The following is a 22,165-nucleotide window of genomic DNA, read 5'->3' as shown; positions in this document are numbered from 1 at the left end:
AATAAGGCTGGAAGGTTTCTTGCTAGCTATATCAAAAAAAAAAAAAAAAAAAAAAAAACAGTAATCCTTAAACACAGTTTCGAGTATAAGATATCAGGATGGGGACCTAAGAACCTTTACAAAGGATATCAATGAGTCGTTTCAGAATTTCTATGTAAATCTTTACAGCTCATAATTATCTGTAGATGACAGGAAGATTGAGTCTTTTCTTAATATACTTAATTTACCTGTATTAACAGCAGATGACAGGGAAGTACTTGATGAAGCTGTATCTGACAAGGAAATAGCAGATGCAATTACACTTTTAACAAGTGGGAAATCACCTGGCCCAGATGGAGAATGTTACAAAACATATAGTAAGGAGTTACTCACATAATTTACACACATAAATTGCTTCTTACCACCAACATTATCTCAGGCATTAACCTATCTTATCCTTAAGAAGTTTAAGGATCCAAACAACTGTCAGAATTATAGACCAATGTTCTTTATTAATTGTGATGCAAAGATTTTTAGATAAGGTCTTAGCAAAGAGATTGAACAAAGTAGTAGTAACACTGGTTGTAGTAACAATCAGGTGGATTGTATTTTTCAGCGCAACTCTACAGATAATATTAGGACACTTATTGACATCACGTGGCAGGTTAGGGATGAGCAGGAGCCTATAACTGTCTTATTGTTAGATGCTGAAAAAGCGTTTGATCGGGTTGAGTGGTGTTATTATTATTTTTTATCTTTAAAGCCTTTGAAGATGTTTTTATAAAGTGGATTCATCTTTTATGTACAAGTCCAAAGGCTGCTGTTGTTACAAACTCACTTATTTCACCATATTTTCACGGGGTGCATCAAGAATTGCCACTATGCCCACTCCTGTTATCTCTGGCATTAGAGCCTCTTGCGGTAGCTATTAGACAGAATTCAGACTTCCCTGGAATTGAAATTAGTTCAAATTAGTTCATGCAGTAAAGTGTTGAGCTTATTAATTAGTCATTAATTAATTTTCTATAAATCATTATTAAATAATTATTATTTAATCCACTGTTCGGGTAAAACATATAACTTCATTCAAGTATGAATATGTAATTTCCCGAGATAAAAAGGTGAGCTCTTGGACGTGGATTTACACTTGACCTTTATGAGCAAATTCAACACAAAAGTTCACAACATTGGACTAGCACGGTGGTGCAGCAAGTAGTGTCGCAGTCAAACAGCTCCAGGGACCTGGAGGTTGTGGGTTCGATTCCCGCTCTGGGTGACTGTCTGTGAGCAGTTGGTGTGTTATCCCTATGTCTGCGTGGGTTTCCTCCGGGTGACTGTCTGTGAGGAGTTGGTGTGTTCTCCCTGTGTCCGCGTGGGTTTCCTCCGGGTGACTGTCTGTGAGGAGTTGGTGTGTTCTCTGTGTCTGCGTGGGTTTCCTCCGGGTGCTCCGGTTTCCTCCCACAGTCCAAAAACACACGTTGGTAGGTGGATTGGTGACTCAGAAGTGTGAGTGTGTTGTCCTGTGAAGGACTGGCGCCCCCTCCAGGGTGTATTCCCATGTTGCGCCCAATGATTCCAAGTAGGCTGGATCGATTAGCTTGATATATAGTCTCAGTGTGTTATTCCACAGAGTGTTGGACATAGCATATACAAAAACAGTTTTATCAAAAATACAGGATAATACAAGAAGTAAATGGAAGGGTTTTCTTCAATGTCTTCAACAAGCACCTACGGCTCATCCACTTATTCATTCAAATTATTCAGTGTTGCCTGTGGAAATAAAAATAAGAACACATTCATTTTTACAAATCAATAAAAAAAAATAACAAAGGTTATATCAGGGATTTCAATGTAAAGAGTTTGTAAAATTCTCCGACCTTAATTAACAAAATCAGAAATTATGGAGCTTCGTTCCTTTAATTTTGGAAAGTATAGAAATTGGTTTGATTTACTCAGAGGAGACAGATGTTTCTTGGTGTGTCTTTTGCATGTCAAAGGTGGGTGTGGGCCATCCGGCAGACATCCTTAGGCTTTGATCACTTTCAACATTGATCAAAGATCTGTTTATCTGACATCAAATTAACAAGAGATTTTAATTTGGAGATTCGGGTCCTGACTTCACTACACTAGGTATACGTAATGTTCTATCACTATGCATTTTGCTTGAGACATTTAGTACAGTGGTCACTTCCTCCTAAAAGAGTTCCACCCTGGCTGGAGATGGAGGTTTAAGTGTGTTACCCCCTCCCTGTTATTAACAGCCTTTCTGCTGTGCTTCCCTTAAAAAATTTTAATCACCCAGTGATTTCACATCTTCAAGTGCAAGGTGTCAAAGCTTTATGGGTTTAACCCATTTATGAACCATCTATCCAGCATATGGTCAAATTTCAAGATGTGCATTGGTAAGTCTTCATTTATGTGGGAAAATTAGCTACAATGTGGCATTTTCGTGGTGGGGGACCAATGCTTGGACTTGGTCATGAAGCATCTAGGTTCTATTGTCTCATACTGCAGAAGTACATCAAACCCTCTTTGCTAAAGCAAGCTTGAGAAATAGATTTAAATGTTACATTTACTGATAAGGAATGGTCACAAATCCTACAGCAAGTTAAAAAAGCATCCATTAAACTCAGAATTAGGCTTATTCAGTTTATTCACTTATTCAGCATCTACTGGACACCCTGTAAGTTATTAAAAGCTAACCTGAAGAACAGTCCAGATTGCTGGAAGTGTTCTCAGGAAGGTACATTAATTCATTTTCACTGGGAATGCCCCACAATTCAGGACATTTGGTTATGAATACATGGAAATATTGAAAGTATAATTGGTATACAGTACTCCTATCTACCCAGTCTATATGTATTGAGCAACTCAAGACCGTTTAAATCTTCATTTGATAATGACAGTGCCTGGGTTCAGACAGCTATTATGATAGGCAGGAAGCTACTAATAAGCTTATGTGAATGGTATCTGCTATTAAGTAGAGTGGCCTCTTGCGAGAGACATTTAGGCTGATAGGGAGGCCTGAAGAGTTTCTAAGGAAGTGGCAAAAGGGAGACAATTATCATACTCGGAGACAAAGAATGTCAATGACACAGAACCTTTTATATCCTTTGCAGAGCTGTCAGCTGACCATCCAAAACCATATATTTAAAACATTTGACCACTTTTGTCAGGATAGTAGCAGTCCCCTGTCTACATTTTCCTCCCTTTTTTGTTATTTAGCTTTATTTCTGTTAATTTATTCAATATTATTTTTTTCCTGCTCTTAAATTGGTGTCATTGTGGTTATTTTTAATTATTTTTGAAGAAAAGGAGAAGAGATTCATACATACACATGTACATACACACACACACACACACACACACACACATTATATATATATATATATATATATATATGTTTATTTATATATATATGGGTATGTGTGTGTATGTACATGTGTATGTATGAATCTCTTCTCCTTTTCGTTTCTTAGTACTATTGATACATTGTTACCTTGAAATAGCAACAGTTATTGGTGATATTGCTAATTGTAAAATACTAAATAAAATTGTTGATCCAAAAAAATAAAAAAAAAGCTGTGAATTTGTTTCTAAGGTAAGCCTAAAAACAAGCCAGTGAACAAATCACCTGATCTGTTTGCCTAGTTATATTCCATAATTTATTTCTGTATTTAAGCAAGATTAAATCAGAGAGCTCGCACACAAGTTGTGCAGCTTGTGCACAAAACTCAGACAGTATGGGCAGAACTCAGAAAACTTGTACAAAAACTGAGAGCATGGTTGGCTGAATTTTAAAGATTGAATTTTAAAGGCTAAACATTAATAATTGAATTTTAAAAGTTGAATTTCCTAAGGCTGAAATGTTTAACTTGAAATTCTAAAATGAAATAAAAGCACTGGAAGGATGTCAGTTGAATTATAAGTATGAAAATACATTAATGAATATGAAAATTGCACACTATGTAAGACATGGTAACTTAGTTAGCTTGAATTCAAGTTTTTTCATTCAACCATGTTATATTATTTCATATAAGTTTGTCAGTAAAATAAATGATCAATATCAATTAGTACTTCTCATCAGATTACCCTTCATTGTAATAATTTAAAACGTTCTGTCTTTAGGTCCCAGGCTAGTACAGGTCCCCAGGCCAAGCAGGACGGACTTAGGGAGGAAGTTGAAGAAGCATGGAGGAAACTTGAATCAATGAAGGTTAAAACAAATAATTATAATTCTTCCCTTTTGAAAGATTGTTGACAATCCTAATATTTGCACTGAAAAACGTAATACGTTGATTACAAAATAATAAAAATCCATTCATAGGATCGGTACTCTGCAGATCTCTACCATTTTGCAACTAAAGAAGATGAGTATGCAAACTACTTCATTCGTGTAAGCACTTTACATTTCAGGGCTGGGTGGATAAATGTGTAATCCACAAATATGAAACCCTTAAATGTTCTTAAGTATTTTACTATCATTTCTTTTTAGCTCTTAGAACTCCAGGCTGAATACCACAGAGTGTCTTATGAATTCATGGACAAAAATATCACAGAGCTCAAGGAAAATCATAGCCAAACAGGTAAGGAAAACTGAAATAACCAAAATTTTGTTACTCAGCCAAGATGTGACATAGAAAAATGTAATGTGAAAATGTTTTTCTTTAGTAATGGATGTATAGAAAATAGAGTATTGCATTTTAAAAGGTTTTTTCTTACATAACCTAACATTTTAATGTGAATTTATTTGCATGTATGTTTGTATCTGGAAACAGAGCCCCAGATGGGTGTTTCTACAGGAAAAGTATACGGGGAGTCACTGCTCTCTCATCTGAAAAGTTGTGGCCAAATGATTGCTTTGCCCATTCAGGAGTGTGTTCAAATGTTGCTACATACAGGACTCAGAGAAGAGGTAAAGCACTGACTTATCATACACAAAAATACTATATCAACACAGGCAGAATTTGTGTTTTTGCCCCTTTTGCCGGCAAATGAACTGACAAACATTTAGGGAGATTGATTGAAATAGACTGGACAAAATTCATATTCATGCTGTTTACTGTTTTTACTGGTCAGTGACAGACCATGTCATTATGGTACACAAAAAAAGACAAGACTGTTTAGCACAAAGAAAAAACAAATCAGACAAATCAGAAATATAAATATTGACAGAGCTGTACCTTTGGGCGATAGATTCTCACTGACATCACATCAGATATCTTCCCTATAACATAAGAAATATAACGTACTTCACTATGCTTCTTTGGAAGATAAGTCTCTGGATGCTGAAAGCAAGTTGCACTGAGCAATGTTACTCTCTCTTTTTTACTGCTAAAATTTGAAATACTGCTTGAATTTCCAAGAAAATAAATGCATTTTTCTGCTGGCTGTGTCATGCCAGCGCTATCACCTCAAGTCACTGTATGTCACGGCTGGGCAGGAGAGACAAGGGAGGCGGACATACACGCAAAGAATTTATTAACAAAATAGAAGCAAAATAAACATGGGTAATACAGACTGAATAAAGACAGGACTAAACTGAACAGAAAAAACAAGGACAGACAGGAAATAACTGTGAACCAGAGTAGATACATGTAAACAGACAGACACAGAGGCACAGAAACACACATCTACACACACAAGAACCAACAAGGGAGCACTGAAACAAAGGGACTATAAGGACAGGGCAAATGAGGAACACCTGGAGACAATAATTATGAATAAACATGTTAACAAGGTTTTAAAATATATAAAAAAATCAGACAGTAACTGTTTTTTACAGATTCCAGTAGGTTTTCAGGTAAAAAGTGTAGAGGCAGAGTGTACACACCCTCAACCTTCAACACCTATTAAACTATTTAAATTATAATTTTCCACACCATGCCACATGTAACATTTTCTGCTGTTCTCCAAATAAGCCATTAAGCTGGAAGACGAAGAGAGAAGAATATGTTTTGGAACAGCTTTTATCTTTTTTAGCCTAAAAGTGATTTTAAAGCTGTTTTTAATCCATGACCTAAAATGGCATGACAAATAATAAAGTGTGTAAATAAAATACCTCAAAGCACTGCATTGATCAAATGTCACAGCATAGAAATAATTTGTCTATTTAATACTTGTAAAACCATGAGCTTTATTACACCTGATACTTGTTTCAGGGTTTCAACAGGTATTGTGACTATGATGAAAATGATAAGAAAGAGGCTGGAATATGAGGCTGTAATTCTTACTACAATCATCATGCCTGGTTGACATACCTAGAAGCACAGAGCACTAGAAGCATTTATTAACAAATAAATAAAATAAAACCTTTGTACTGGATCGACTATTCCTAGAAATGTCATTTTGATAACTAACTTTTTCATTCCAAATTCATTCATGTTTTCCCTCCTTTTACTCTCAATAAGGATTTCTACTGCATTTCAACACCGTAATTCTATTCTCTACTTTACAGAGAAACTAAAACACACAGCAATAAAAACAATAATATAAATATAAATATAAATACAATAAAAATATTAAGACCTATCCCATAGAAATAAATGAAATAACATTGGGCACGTCCAGAGCCTGCTGAAACAAGTGGGTTTTAAACAAGTCTAAAGCTTGGGACCAGCAACGTTGTAGGCCTCTCCCCAAACTTTGCACAGTTTAGAGAGGGGAACCTTAAGCAAGTGCTGATCAAGTGAATGAATAGCATGTGTAGGAGAATATACTTGGAGGAGAATACAAAGATAAGATGGAGTAAGCCTGTTAAGAGGCCCACAAATGCAGATTCTACAATTTACAAATATATTTCAGATGTTGACTTTACAAATATATTCAATGTAAACTTAAACCTATGCATTTATTTTCGCATAAAATTATGATACATCTATGGAACCCAAAAATATGTATTTATGAATGTAACTGTACTTGTACAAAATGCAGACTGTGAGACACAGACAGGGATATATTCATAATAGTTAAACATATTTATTACTTTAATTTGTGGATTAACATTTACACATTTGTCAAGTATTTTGAGACTTGACTCTCTCCATAGTTTCTGCACTCATGGTGCATTGCCTGTGAAAAATAATGTTTAGTCAAATATAACATTAAACATTTCCCTTTCAATTTGGTGTATTGTCTGCGTGCAGTGTTTTTATTTTTATCATCTGTGATATGCACTATGTATGGAGCATAATTTGGCCCCAAGCTTCTCTCTACTGACTGACACAGATGATCAGAATTGTGTACAAACATGACGTGGATAGATGGTTTAGGAATTCATAATTATATTTCTTAAATTTGAATGTCTAAAGGGGGACTTAAAGTGTTCACATGAACACCACACGAATTGTGCATTATTTTGCTGCAGAGAGTCTATAGATCAGGGGTCCTCAAACATTTTAATCAAAAGCCAAGTTCACAGTTTTTCAGTCTTTCTGCCTGTCTCCTTACAGCTACAGCCTCTCACATGATAAGGAGAAAAGTTAAAGCCAATACTGTTAGAGGTGTGGAACCGTCAGGAATGTCAGTGAAATTTAAAAAAAATCATAATTAATGTTTTTGAAGTCTGCAGGAGATCTTTGTGTTATAAGCAATGCTGATTTTTTGGGGAGGGTAGGAGTGGTATATAAAAATAAAATCAGTCCCAGGGTGTATATAGTGTTCACAATAATGGTGTAAGAGTGATGGGGTGTAGGAGTAAGGGATGGAGGTAAGTGCAGGAGGCTTTATTACAATAACTTAAAGGAAACTAGACAGAGGGACACTAAACACAAGGTCTAAACTATAAACAGGGCTAAACACTAAACAAGGACTATACATAACAAAGGGGCAAAACGCTAAACACAGCTAAACACTAAACACAGCTAAACACTAAACAAGGAATCTAAACATAAAACACAAGGGTTAAACACAAAGGCTAAACACAAAGCAATGCTAAACACAGATCATTAAACATAGAACACCGTTAAGAACCATAAACAACCACCAAACATACATACAATGACCTACAAACAAGACCACTGACAAGGACTATATAAGGACAACACCAACAAGAAACACCTGGGTACTAATTAAGACACATGACACTAGAAACACAAGGGAAGGGTATCACATGACCAGGGAACAATCAGGAAGCAGACACAAGACAGGGGGAAACAGTCACATGACAAGGGGAGCACAAACAATGAACAAAAACAGAACAGAACACAAAACAGCACGTTACAAATGCACTTAAGTTCCATACAAAGGGCTTGCTTCAGAAATATTAAATAACTCATAGAAGGCACATTCATATCTGGAATAGGATCTATAGGACAAATGAAAAATTAAAAATGACAGCTGTTGCTGGATTAACCACCTTGTTTTGTTCCAGTGTTGATTACACACAAAGAGATAATTTCAATAGAATTTTCGAATGCAAAGATTTTTAATGAAGCTCTGATTAGCTACAAAGAGAGACTCTTTGTAGTGACTCAACAGATATTTTTACTGTCACACAGCTCCAGGGTCCTGGGTTTGAGCTACACCTAGGGTGACTAAGGAGTTTGGTGTGTTTTCTCTGTGTCTGTGTTGGTTTCCTATTTTAGTTCAAAAACACCCATACGTGTATTTACTATTCTAAAAGGTCCATAGGTGTGAGTGTGTATGTGGTGCCCTGTGACAGAATGGTGCTTTGTCCAGGGTGTACCACCGCCATGCTCCCAGTAATTAAATAAATCAGTCAACTTTTAATTAATCTCAGAGTACACTTGAGGGTGAACATTTACATAATTTACAATGTGGCTAAGATAGTTTGGGTGGGCTACAGAACCTACAGTGAATGAATATATTAAGAAATTAAATAGCAGTAGATTGTTTCATATTTGAAGCTACAATGGAGTGTGGTTTCCTGCCGTTTCTGAAAGATAAAAGCTTAATTTGTGAATAAATAAATCATCAGCCTTGTCCAATAACATTTCCTTGACTTCCCTCATACTTTTTAAAGTGCATTACATTATATAAGTTCTTGGGAAGTCTGCTCTTTAAACATTTAAAATCATATTTAAAAGATATTTGTTAATGTAATTTCCTGGTGACTAATTTGTTTAATATAATTTGAATGACACATTTAGATACACTATTTGTTGTAAAAGTAAAGAGTAGATTAATTAAATAGTGATAGATTTGCTATTACTGTAAACTTAGTTGGTGCTACACATAAAACTGTCTTTAGGTGTGATCCTTGTGCCCAGTGATTGTAGGTAGCCACCTTGAAGTTGTTACAGTCAGTGAATGAATGTGCTAGAGGCTTCTGTGTAATTTCTTGTTCATTATGTTTTTTATCTGACATGGAATCATACATTTTTTAAACATTTTGACTGGAATCTGAATAAGCAAAAATGAAAGGATACTAGACTCGACTATGCCGGCTAAGTTCATGCCTGCTTAAGCTTTGTGTTCAGAGAAAATTTGTTTGATTGGCTGAGACTGTCCACAGTCCACTGCTCCACAGCAAATTCTCTCCTATTTGCACCACAAAATTATCTATTTAATTAGACATTTGAGTAATTCAGATGAACTTTTGTAGCATAGAGCTCAGTTGTACAACTCCAGTCCTGTGTAGTGTTAAATATTTTATTACTACACTTATAAAATCTGATATACTTGAAGCTCAGCACCATAAAGTTATGAGTAAACGTATGATACAATAATTAAACAATATTAGGTGGCCTATCTGACACAATGCAAAGACTTCCGTCCCACTCTGACTTTATAATTTTAGCCACAGAATTACTGGTGTGACGAACCACAGGATATGTATGCTTGCTCTCACCCACACATGCACAATATTCTCACTCTCAAAGTAGCTGCTGTATATGGTTTTCTATTTACATATGATGACTTGATATTTCCACTGCATGTCTCACTGCAGGGTTTGTTCAGACTGGCAGCGGGTGCTTCAGTGGTGAAGAAGTTGAAGAGCAGTTTGGACTCAGGGACAGTTGACCACTCTGAGTTCAGCACTGACCCCCACGCTGTAGCAGGTCCAGTAATAAATAAACCCTGTCACAAATCAATACTCTATGTAATGTGTATAAACAGAAAATCTGAAGTGAAGATGTTTAAATAAAAAGTCATTTTGATTAAAATTAAATTCTTAGGCTGTTTTAAAAAGTAAAAGAAAAAAAATCTTCTTTATACTTCTGTTTGTAAATATTTCCTGATATTCAGTATTGGTGAGTGCTGAATTCACAAAAAAGTGGAGAAAAATGTATTAATCACCATCACTTCTGATAATGTTTTGTTTGATTGAATTAATATTTAATATGGTATTAGAAATCAACAAATATAACATGTTCCCAGAGGTTTGAAGGCAGTGGTAAAAGCTTAAAAGATTGCACCAATGTCAAATCATTTTGATGTTTGGAAGACATATTTTCTCAAAATTGTATTGTATTGTGTAACTGGTGAGCTTGTGTCTGAATGCATTTGTAGGTGCATTGAAGTCTTACTTGAGAGAGCTGCCAGAACCTCTCATGACATTTGAACTGTATAATGATTGGTTCAATGCAGCAGGGTAAGTTCCTTAGTGATATATATTTAAAGATATATTTAAAAATATATTCTTTTGGTATGAAATAATGTCATTTTTTTTTGTTCTCATCTCTGACTTCAAAGAGAAAAAGAGTTAGAAAACAAATTGGAGCAGTTGCGGAATGTATTGAAAAAACTACCACCAGAAAACTACAACAATCTCCGGTATGTTGCGCACTTATTTTTTTGCCTAATGAATTGTAAAACTGTTGTAGCCAGAAATCAAAATTAAACCTTTTCTCTTTGTCTCAAATGGGTTATGAGACATGTTTGATATATGAAGATTAGAGTTTTACAGTTCTTAGCGTACTGTATGGCAGTAACATCAGATGCTTGCCTAAATAGTGTCTAATTAATTGTTCATATGATGGACCAAAATAAAATGTTTATATATTTTTTGGTAGTCCTATCATGTGAAGTGCTGGTGCTTGGACACAGTGTCTAGTTAATGTCACACATACTCACAGATTATAACCAAAAAGTGCTGAAATTGTCACTTCCTAAAGGAATGTAAAACAATATACAATTAGACTTTGAGAACAGTGGAATTTTGATCTCTGGCATGAATAGTAGCATTATAAAATTGTGGAATCTGATGTGTTTGATGGGATAATTAAACCTACCTGAAAGCACCAACTGTAAAGCTCCTGGTTTTAGGTACAGAATTCAGTCACATCCTGGAAAACTTATGTGCATTCATGTGGAATGTATCATTAAAGCCTATTCCTGTTCTAATAGATTAAACATGTGCAAATGGATGAATATTGAATATACACCGAAAGTGCTACAAAACTAAACAATAAATGAGTTTCTGTGGTAACTCAAAAGTAAATCAAAAACTTACAGTTAAACTTACATACAAACAACAGTCATTTTTTTACCCTTAAACATACCATTCACATTATAAGACATTGAGCTTCTGGATCAGAGAGAACAGTGTTTCACTATAATCGTAGACGTCTCCTTTAAGTGCTTGCAAAAACATTTTTAATAATAACTACTCTAGGATCCATGTGACAAGGCTGCTTGCTGTGCACTATGTACAATTTTAAAGCAGTTAGTTATAAAATCACTGATTGTATTATCTTTAATGATTTTTTAATGTAGTGGGTAAATTTTCAAAACACACATTGGTTAAAGATTATTTCTTATTTGCACTATTTTATTCTGTTTCATCACAGCCCTGTCAATGTATAGAGAGGAATTAGTGGCAAGTTGAAAAGCAGTCACTAGAGTGGAACATTTTGAAATGCAATGCACAAACCCTGACATTTTAACTGAAAAACAGCACACCATAATTTGCATTTTGAAAATGTATTTTTGTCATAACTGAATACAATACACTTCAAAGTGTAATCATGACACAACTGGATTGCTTTCCTTTATGAGGTTCTGAGGCAACTGAGGTGACGAACGTCACATTTCAGACAGATACAGGACACTAATATTTATGAACGTAAACCCTCAAGACAGCCAAATGCCCACTAGATGGCGCCTCTTTGGCCAGGGTGTCACTCATTTTCAGACCTTTTTTTTTAAAATATATGCCCAAACTTTATAAAACACTAAGTAATAAAACCAATCAGCTGTTTATTACTTTTTAAAATCATTTTATTTATTGTTTGCTATATGCTCAGTTAACAGTTAATTTTAGAATTATAGACTTTTCAATTATATTAATCTGTTTTTAAAATATTTTTTCCTTTTAATTATTTATATCTATGTCTTTTTCCAATTAAACATACAGCCCACAGAATTATATGCCATCTAAAATGCATTTAAATATTATCTAAAGATCTTTTGAGACAGAAATAACAAAGAATATTTAATTCTCTGTTTAGGGCTGAGGAACAGGCAACAGTTACACAGCTCTTTTAGCCGTTTTTCACCTTTTCTTTGTTTATGTTTCAGTTTGACAACCTCAGCTCTTGCAATAAAAATGTGTGTTTATTAGTGATAATTTAAACCTATAACACTGTTTGTCATCCTCTATTTAAAATGAAGTTGTGACAAAACAATTTCTTCAGTTTTTAAGCAGTTATCTTCGATTGAGCAGCGTGGTCTGCCAGCTTCATTCCATATGTATATTTAATTTATGTCAGTTATTTTTTTTTTAATTAGGTATGTGCTGAGTGAAAAATAAACAGCACCTGAAAAATGTTCTCACTCACAAGGAACTGGTGAAAATTTATGTTCTTACTGGGAACACCAAAGCTACATGTACTCACGGTGACAATAAAAAATGTGAAAACTTTTTTACATTTTACTTTAGAGAATAACAAACTAAAATGACATAATCTAACTTAATTAACAGTTACATAAGTAAGGTTGTGCTAATCAGCCGGATACTGACACAGGACCAATTAGGTTCTGCTTTTTTGTCATGTGACCCCTTTGTCAGTGGAAATTTTATTAATAATCAGTCTATGTCAATGATATGTAATTATTGCCCATAACATCACCAGTGTGCCTTTATTACAGTAAAGTCACAATGAAAACAGTGAAGAAGACTTGTCAATCACCACAAAGTGCAGAGCTCCAGCCAGGGCTGGACAGGGACAAAAGATTGGCCCTGGCATTTTGGACCAGACCGGCCCGCCACATTCAATAATGCATACCTTTTCAGTCTTTTCAGTCTCTTGTGTGTGCAACGTTTTAAAACCATGTTGGTGATTGGTGACTTTACAAATATGCATAGAATTCTTGGATTCTCTTGTGAAAAGGCACAGAGCTGCATTGGAATGACATAGGCAATTAGATATATTATGTCTGATATTATTTTAAAAAGTGTGATTTTCTTTCATTTCTGTACATTGTCCCAAACCACCTACATAAAAAGTGCCTAACATTTTTCCAGGGACAAAAATTAGCTTAGCCTTGGCCTAGCCTACTACTCACCCCACAAACTATAATAGTATAATGCTACCTGCTGACGTTTTGTTATTGTTGATGATTTAATAATTTTTTCTCCTATTTAAGACTATTTAGTTCAGAAAGGAAGACAAAAAACTGCTAACCTAGGCTTATTTTCTCATCCAGTCAGTGTACACAATGTCTTATAAATAGCGGTAAAGACGTTATTATTGTGTTTACAATACAAACTTACTTGGCCATAACAGTAGCCAAAATTGTTTTATTGATGTTTTATCATTTTATCAGGTTTACCAGGGGGTTGGCCCCTCCTTGGATCACCACCTTAACGAGGTGGAGGGCTTTCCGTGCCTATGTGAGCCTAGAAGTTATGTTGTCTGAGGCAATAGCCCCTGGTAGGGACTCCCAAGGAAAATTTATCCTAGGTGATGGGCCAGATAAAGAGTGATCCATAAGACCCGGATGAAAAGAAGAACAAGAACACAGGTTCCCATGCCTGGAGTAGGGTTACCGGGGCCCCACCCTGGAGCCAGGCCTGGGGAGGGGCTTCTCAGTGAGCGCCTGGTGGTCTGACTTTTACTCATGGGGTCAGACCGGGCTTAGTCTGAAGGAGCAACATGGGTCCACTCTCCCATCGGCCCACCATTTGTGAGAGAGGTAGTAATATCTAGGTCTAGTATTGGGTGACAGCCGAGGACAGGGTCCCTGGCATTCTGATCCTTGGTTATGGAAACTGGCTCTTGGAACATGGAATGTTACCTCTCTAGTGGGAAAAGAGCCTGAGCTGGTGTATGAGGCTGAGAGGTGCAGGCTAGATATAGTTGAGCTCACCTCGATATACAGTATGGTCTCTGGAACCGATCTCCTTGAGAGGGGCTGGATGTTCTTTCACTTTGGAGTTGCCCAAGGTGAGAGGCATAGGGCAAGAGTGGGCTTACTCATAGCCCCCGGCTCAGCACCTGTATGTTGGGGTTTACCCCAGTGTACGAGAGGGTAATTTTCCTGCGCCTTCGGGTTGGGGAAAGGCCACTGACTGTTGTTTGTGCTTATGCACCGAACAGCAGTTCAGAGTACCTGGCCTTCTTGAGGACCCTAGAGGGTGTGCTGGAAAGAACTCATTTTGGGGACTGCATTATTCTGTTGTGGGACAATGTCTGACATGGGCAATTACAGTGAGACCTGGAGTGGCATAATTGGGAGAAATGGCCCCAATGATCTGAACCCGAGTGGTGTTCAGTTATTGGATTTCTGTGCCCATCGCAGTTTACCCATAACAAACACCATGTTTGAGCATAAGGGTGTCCATAAGTACACCTGGCATCAGGATACACTAGGACGCATTTTGATTTGATTGACTTCCCGTATCCTATTGACTTCCCATATTTTCATATGTTCTGGACACTTGGGTGAAGAGAGATGCTGAGTTGTCAACTGATCACCACCTAGTGGTGAGTTGGATCAGATGGCGGGGGAGGATGCCAGACAGACCTGCTAGGCCCAAACATGTGCTGGGGGTTTACTGGGAACATTTGGCAGAGGAACCTGTCAGAAAGATCTTCAACTCCCACATCCGGCAGTGTTGACTGCATCCTGGGGGAGGCTGGTGACATTGTGTCTGAATGTGCCATGTTCCAGACCTCCATTGTTGAGTGTGTGGGCTCTGGATGTTGTAGGGCTGTCCTGGCTGACACGTTTTTGCAACATCGCGTGGACATCGGGGCCCTCTGGACTGGCAGATAGGAGAGGTGGTTCCTCTTTTCAAGAAGGGAGACTGGAGGGAGTGTTCCAACTCTAGAGGCATCACACTCCTCAACCTCCCCGATAAGGTCTATGCAGGGGTATGCAGGAAGAGTGATAGTGATAGTTAAACCTCAAATCCAGGAGGAACAATATGGATTCCACCCTGGTCATGGAACACAGGACCAGCCCTTTACCCTTGCTAGGATTCTGGAGGGTGCATGAGAGTTTGCACAACCAATCTATATGTGCTTTGTGGATCTGGAGAAGGCTTTGTCCCTCAGGATATTCTGTGGGGGGTGCTCTGGGAGTATGGGGTACTGGGCTCTTTGCTACAAGCTATCTAGTCCCTGTATAAACAGAGCAGGAGTCTGGTTCATATGGCTGGCAATGAGTCTGACTTTCTGGTTTCCAGTTGGAGTTGTATATTGTCAGGGCTGCCCATTTTTACCAGTTCTGTTCATAACCTTTATGGACAGAATTTCTTGGCTTAACCAAGTGGTGTAAGGTGTCCATTTAAGTGGTCTCAGGATCCCATTTACCGTTCGATTTATCGCTCAATCTATGTCCCAACCCTCACTAATGTTCATAAACTTTGGGTAATGAGAGACTAGGAGTGGAGCCGCTGCTCCTCCACATCAAGTTGAGGTGGTTCAAACATCTGGTCCAGATGCCTCCTGAACGCATTCTTGGTGAGGTGTTTCGGGTATGTCCAACGGGACGGATGGTCAGGCGAAGACCTAGAACATGCTGGAGAGATTATGTCTCAACTGGCCTGGGAATGCCTTGGTATCCCCCCAGAAAAGCTGTGCCTAGGGAGATGGAGGTATGGGTTTCTTTACTCAAACTGCTCCCCCGTGACCCAGACTCGAATAAGTGATGGACAATGGAAGAATGGATGGAGCAAGGTGTTGTGTTGCTTTAGCCTATTCATTACATAGCCTTAGTGTTCTGAAAGCCGTCCAGCTTACCGCAGGTTCTACTACATGTTTCTGTTCACAGTGAGTGCCACTTTCAGAACCATCATCGCCACCAACACCACTGTCATTATTCGCTTGGGCTGATGAAGGTCTTGCTGTGGCGAACATGTCTGTAAATCTGGCACATTTGGCAGCATTTGCTTGAAGAGCAAGTTTCTTTTTTCTCACAGTTTTGAATATGGATATCACACCCTCTATATTGTAATTAGACATAAAATAAGTATTCGTTCATCTGAACTTTGCATATGATGTTGGCCCAGCCATTGCAGCTATAACAGATTCAACTCTAGTTTCACATGGTTTAGGGGTTTATGGGAATTTTTAAACATTTTTCCAGAAGCACATTTGGGAGGTCAAGACACTTATATTGGATGAGGCCTGGCTCACAGTCTGCACTTTAATTTATCCCAAAGGTGTTCTATCGGGTTGATATCAGAGTTCTGTGCAGGCCAATCAAGTTCTTCCATACCAAACTTGCTCATCCATGTTTTTATAGATCTTGTTTTGTGCACTGATACACAGTCATGTTGGAACAGGAAGGGGCCATCCACAAACTGTTCACAGAACATCAGGAGCATGAAATTGTCCAAAATCATTTGTATGCTGAAGCATTAAGAGTTCTTTTCACTGGAACTAAGCCCAACTTTTGAAAACCAACGCCACATCCTAATCTCCCCCTCCACCAAACTTTAAACTTGGCACAATGCAGTCAGAAAGTAACTTTCTCCTGGCAATCACCAAACCCAGACTCATCTGTGCTATTGCCAGATGTACAAGTGCATTTTGTTGCTCCAGAGAACATGTTTAATTGCTTTAGAGTCAAGTGGGGGCATGTTTTACACCATTGCATCTGACACTTTGTATTGCAATTGGTGGTGTAAGGATTGGATCGAAACCCATTCCAGGAAGCTTGTTACCCACTGTTCTGAAGGCCACATGAAGTTTGGAGGTCTGTATTCATTGACAGAAAGTTTGCGACCTCTGCTCACAATGTTCCTCAGCATCCGCTGACCCTGCTCTATCATTTTATGTGGCCTACCACTTTGTGGCTGAGTTGCTATCATTCCCAATTGCTTCCAATTTGTTATAATACCACTGAAAGTTGACTGCAGAATATTTAGCAGTGAGTAAATTTCATGACCTAACTTGTATCACAGGTGGCATCCTGTCATGGTACAAGGAATTCACTCCTGAGAGCAACCCATTCATTAACCAATGTTTATAGAACCAGTCTGCATGTCTAGGTACTTGGTTTTATATACCTCTGGCCAGTGATTGGAACACCTGAATTCAATGTTTCAGATGGGTGAGCGAATACTTTTTGCAATATAGTGTATTTTGCTGCTATAAATATGAATCTTAATATGAATCTGTGTCTGAATAAGAGAAAATTAGAACACTGAACCTTTGCAACACCTGCTGTTAGAAAAGAAGGAGGTTAACCACATGTTTTCCATCAGGCTTTTATAGGACTGATATCAAAAAAAGAAAGAAGGGCTCTGGACTTTACCCAGAGAACCTGTATGTGTATTTGTTCCATTAACTACTCGCATTAACTCACTTAGTTCGATTAACTACTCATTAACTACTTGCAACTCGAATCTCTGACTGTCTCTCTGACATATCTACATGGATGAAGGAACATCACCTCCAATTGAATTTATCCAAAACTGAACTACTGGTCCTCCCAGCCAAGCAAGCTATTCTCCACAACATCAGCATCAAGCTAGGGTCCCTATCAGTGGCTCCCACCAAGGTTGTAAGAAACCTAGGTGTCATGGTTGATGACCAGCTGACCTTCGCAGATCACGTTACCGCTGTAGCTCGATCGTGCCGCTTCTTCCTATTCAACATAAGGAAGATTAGGCCATACCTAACTCAACATACAACACAGCTCCTTGTCCAGACGTTAGTAATCTCCCGTCTAGACTATTGCAACGCCCTCCTGACAGGTTTTCCGGCCTGTGATAGGTGATATGACTCGGGAGTGAGGCTTGTTATGGTCTGATTAAAATATTTTACCAAGAGATTTAATTCAATTTCAGCTCTGGAAATGAGGAATTTTAGCTTACTTTTCTGCAGATTTTTTTTGTCGGGTTTTATGATCACAGCCGCTGATGTCCCGCAGATCTTCACTCTGTTGTTTCTCTGGGGCTTGACTTGTCACGGCTGAAGTTAGGCTGATCATTGGGGAGATTCCCTCCCGGATGAGTCAGCCACTTTTCGCCGTCCTTCGGACGGTGTGACGTCAGCCGGGGATTCCCTTCACAGAGAGCTGCTGGCTTGGCTGGATTTTATCCTTCCCGATAGAAGGGGCTTCAAGATGAAAGTCTGCTGTTTTTCCTCCGATCGCCAGAACCAATCTCGAATTATTTAGCTTATACTTTTTTTACGATTTTCCTCTGTCTTAGCGGTGTCTTTTATTCTGGCAACGAATAAGTTTCACCTGCTTTGATCAGTCGTAAAATTAAAACTTGGATTGGGCTACAAACACGAACACAAATAAACAAAGAAAAGATTACTGACAATTACACGACGTCACTCTGTAGTTTCTGTATCGCACTGCTAACTGGCACAAGGCGTCCCTTAGGAGTTGCGTGAGGTCCTTTTCTTAGAGTTCTTTGAGAGTCGGCTTGTCGACTTAGAGAGGAGACAAAGGAATGGAAAACGTACGGTAGCTGTACGAGAAGATTCAGAAAAAGGTGAGCGGAAGAAGAACCCGGAAACCAAAGCTCGGAAGCGAGCGCAAAAAGAAGAGAAGAGAGTTGCAAGAGAGAAAAACGAAGAGCATAGCCAAGGCCTGGGTGACCCCTTTTCAGATGTGGCGCGATCATGCCCATTTGGGAGGTCTCCTTTCTCTGATTGGATCCTGGGTCTGAGGCTCACGTGACTTTCTTCACGTTTCAGAGAGAGAGAGAGAGAATTCACATTTTTGGCTCTTACAAAAATACTGGATAAAATAAAATACTTATACATAATTGGGTATAGCATAATGAGTGTACTGGATTATTTTTATCAAATATATATATCTTGAGTACATTACCAACTATTCTAGAAGTTAGAAACTAATTCGTTTTCCTAAACAGAGACAGAAATTTTCCTTCATGATTGAAACAGTAATACACATCACTTCATTAGTTAGTAGACATTCACCTGAGAATAACAGAGGGTAACATTAATACATATTGCATAAAACATGTTTATAAATAGCGGCGCCCCGACGCGTCCGTTATGTATTTAGAGGGGGGCGGGGCGAAACGTGATTTCCACTAATGATTTCTGCAAATGTCCACTTGGGGGCACTGTTGGTCCATGCTGTTTGTCTGGTTTGAACTAGGGTTGCGAGAGTTCACTAGAAGGTCAGTTCTGGGGCCATCTGTTGATTTTGTATAAAATAAGGAGTCGCTGTCTGATGGCAATAAACTGGGGTTCTTTAATCCTGGTCTCCAAAACTTTGTTTGATCTCCTCGGCTTAAAAGCGCCATAAACTGGGTTCTCCTTTTCTTTGCATTCCTGAAGAAGACGGGGAGTAGTCATCTGGGTTGAAGGTGGTGACTCATTCATCCTGGGGTCACTGGAGTGTGTCCTGCTTAGTCTTCGGTTGAAGACATATGTGTGTGCGTGAGTTTGTGTGTGTGTGGGGGGGTGCAGAGTCTTTCAACACACACACATTCTGTGGAATGTGGGGTTCTGTTCCAAAATCCTTATCAGAGTGGAGAGTCTTAAACTTTTCATTTCTTGATCTGGTCCATACTCCACTACAACAGGCTGCACCAGACCTGATTGTTTCCTATAGCACGTTAAATATTTTCAGATGTCAGTGTCTGATACAGACAATCTCCACCTGTGTGATACATGTGTGAAGGACATTTCTACAATACCTCCAAACCTGATTCTCAGTGCTTTTTCCAGATGAGTAAAAATGTACCAGAATATTTCAAAATACCCAGAGTTTCAAAAATAGAATAGTAACTCAGCAATTTTATTTTGTTGTATAAACAGGGACGAAGAGGTATAAAAACAAACAAGTATTTACTTAACATTAAATATTTTAAGAACATTCAGAACGAGATATGCAAGTGTTTTTGGTTTTATTTAACTTCAATAGAGATAGATAAATGAAAAACAAATGATCTCTTCTGTTTTAATCTTAAACACAAGCTGGAATAAAAAAATCTTGATGGAATAGTTCCTAAAATATTTAATGTTAATCCTTTGTTATAATATATGTAATGTTAAGCTTTTGTTTTACCCACTCTTTCCTTTTTACAAACAAAAAAACCCACTTGAAAAATCAAGCAGAGTTTCTATTCTATTTACAAATATCTGGGTATTAATGCATGCCCAAATGGCCCAAATGTCTGTGCATGCAGAAAACCTACCATTGCTTCGGTCATGCGTCACTATTTTAAATTAGAAAAATGGGCGGCGCAGTAGGTAGTGTCGCATTCACTCAGCTCCAGCTGAGTTTAGGTTTCCTCCCTTGGTCACAGAAACACACGATGGCAGGTGGATTGGCTACTTAAAAGTGTCTATAGGTGTGAGTGTGTGAGTGAATGTGTGTGTCACCCTGCGAAGGACTGGTGCCCCCTCCAGAGTGTGTTCCTGCCTTTTGCCCAGTGATTTTGGGTAAGCTCTGAACACACAATGACCCTGAAATGGGTAAGCAGCTACAGACATGAATGAATGAATGAATGAATGAATAGATACAAAAGTTTACAGGCCTTTTATTTAGTAGTGACATGATTTCTTTATTTTAAAAATACATATCCTTATATATTGTTTTAATTTATATAAATCAAGCAAAGATAAAACTATATGTGTTTCTAAATTTGCATTGTAATGTTTTCTGAATGCTATTATTAAAACTCTATGCATATTGTGCATTGTATTTCACAATTTTCCTCTGTAGTGATTGCATTTAAATTTGTCTCTGTCATACAGCATCAGAATATTTGAGGTTATTGTAACAAGTTTTGAAGTGTGTGATGATTTAGACATGCAGTTTGCTCAATAAATCATTTTACTTGTTAACCTGCAAACTCAAGAACAAAATTTCAGACATGAAACTTTGTGTAAGTGAAAAACTGGGTAAACTTAATTTTTGACAGAACATTGCTAACCTTTTATTTCCTGGTTCAGATACCTTGTTCAGTTTCTGGCATGTTTGTCAGAACAGCAGGCTGTGAACAAGATGTCTCCAAGTAATATTGCCATAGTGCTGGGACCTAACTTGCTGTGGCCACGTACTGAAGGGTAAGTACACACAGTACATTATATCAGGAAATTAGATTTTGAGTAGAAATTCTCTCATGTTTTAAAATTTTCTAAAAATTTATTTATGTATTAATAAATACCTGATGCTTTTATTACTGTTTTTCACTCAGTAATAATCTATGTCATTTTCAGTGAGACCTCACTGCTAGACATGGCATCAGCCTCCTCAGTCCAGGTTGTGACAGTTATAGAACCACTTATACAACACTCCAACAGCCTTTTTCCTGAAGGTAATGATGGACAGGACTTGATATTTTGGTCAACAAGTAGCTCAAACTAATACTTGACTGATTGTCAAGTTGGGTTATCAACAGGTTTTGGCAGTAGAAAGCGGCAAGTTCAGTAGTTGGTATAGATATTACTAAAATTTACTAAGAGAAGTTATTTTGGGGGTGGCACGGTGGCGCAGCAAGTAGTGTCGCAGTCACACAGCTCCAGGGGCCTGGAGGTTGTGGGTTCGTTTCCCGCTCTGGGAGACTGTTTGTGAGGAGTTGGTGTGTCCCCCCGTGTCTGCGTGGGTTTCCTCTGGGTGGTCCAGTTTCCTCCCACAGTCCAAAAACACATGTTGCAGGTGGACTGGTGACTCAAAAGTGTCCGTAGGTATGTATGTGTGTGTGTCTGTGTTGCCCTGTGAAGGACTGGTGCCCCCTCCAGGGTGTATTCCTGCCTTGCGCCCAATGATTCCAGGTAGGCTCTGGACCAACCGCAACCCTGAATTGGATAAGCGGTTACAGATAATGAATGAATGA

General features: G+C 38.1%; 1 protein-coding gene across 1 annotated transcript in view; it reads left to right on the top strand.

The window, feature by feature from the left end:
* Positions 1-22,165, top strand: part of sh3bp1 (SH3-domain binding protein 1) — a 64,803-nt gene that overhangs the window by 24,949 nt on the left and 17,689 nt on the right. The window contains exons 7-15 of the mRNA XM_066664690.1: positions 4,108-4,195; positions 4,307-4,375; positions 4,475-4,565; positions 4,758-4,894; positions 9,890-10,001; positions 10,453-10,534; positions 10,636-10,716; positions 21,282-21,395; positions 21,549-21,646. Coding sequence (XP_066520787.1) covers positions 4,108-4,195; positions 4,307-4,375; positions 4,475-4,565; positions 4,758-4,894; positions 9,890-10,001; positions 10,453-10,534; positions 10,636-10,716; positions 21,282-21,395; positions 21,549-21,646 — 872 coding nt within the window. The remainder of the gene's footprint in view (positions 1-4,107; positions 4,196-4,306; positions 4,376-4,474; positions 4,566-4,757; positions 4,895-9,889; positions 10,002-10,452; positions 10,535-10,635; positions 10,717-21,281; positions 21,396-21,548; positions 21,647-22,165) is intronic.

This window comes from Hoplias malabaricus, chromosome 3, assembly GCF_029633855.1.
Source record: "Hoplias malabaricus isolate fHopMal1 chromosome 3, fHopMal1.hap1, whole genome shotgun sequence".
NCBI lineage: Eukaryota > Metazoa > Chordata > Actinopteri > Characiformes > Erythrinidae > Hoplias > Hoplias malabaricus.
The sequence above is the reverse complement of the archived record's forward strand: the minus strand, read 5'-3'. Positions and strand labels throughout refer to the sequence as shown.